Raw genomic sequence first — 530 nt, forward strand, 5'->3', positions numbered from 1 at the left:
GTCTGCGCGGGGGCCTTGGCTTCCGGAAGGTAGGTGCCATCGTGTCCCCAGGTGGCCCCCAGCCACGGCGGACACAGTGCGGGAGGTGTGGAGAGCTGGCCTTTCCCTGTGCGTTTAGCTGCGCTGGGAGGGGCCGAGTGTGAGGGGTTCAGAGTCTACGGGGACCAGCAAGGAGAGACGCAACCGGTGTGCGCGGTGAGGTCTGTAAATGGAGGCTCTAGAGACGAGCGTGAAGACACTTGAGGGAGACACAGGCGAGGCGGGGGACAGGGTCCCAGAGCTCAGGCCCAGTGGAGGGGGCCAGCACGCCCAGTGTGCCGAGAGCATAGAGCAGGTCCCGGGGGCTGAGGGGCTGTGCACAGGCTGGGGCCCCAGAAGCTGAGCCGCTGCCATCAGATCGCCGCTGCATCCGTGCTGTTGGTGCAGCGCCCGGGGCAGTGAGGTCTTGTGTTTCGTTTCAGCTCCTGTTCTCCAGGTTCACGGAGCAGCTGGAGGACCTCCACGTGTGGGCCTCGGTGCACAGCCGGCCG

General features: G+C 66.4%; 1 protein-coding gene across 1 annotated transcript in view; it reads left to right on the forward strand.

The window, feature by feature from the left end:
* The window catches only part of PKD1L1 (polycystic kidney disease 1 like 1), a 61,575-nt gene that overhangs the window by 37,556 nt on the left and 23,489 nt on the right, over nt 1–530 (forward strand). The window contains exons 32-33 of the mRNA XM_014530526.1: nt 2–29; nt 462–526. Coding sequence (XP_014386012.1) covers nt 2–29; nt 462–526 — 93 coding nt within the window. The remainder of the gene's footprint in view (nt 1; nt 30–461; nt 527–530) is intronic.

The sequence above is a fragment of the Myotis brandtii genome, unplaced genomic scaffold (genome assembly GCF_000412655.1).
Source record: "Myotis brandtii unplaced genomic scaffold, ASM41265v1 scaffold743, whole genome shotgun sequence".
Taxonomy (NCBI): Eukaryota; Metazoa; Chordata; class Mammalia; order Chiroptera; family Vespertilionidae; genus Myotis; species Myotis brandtii.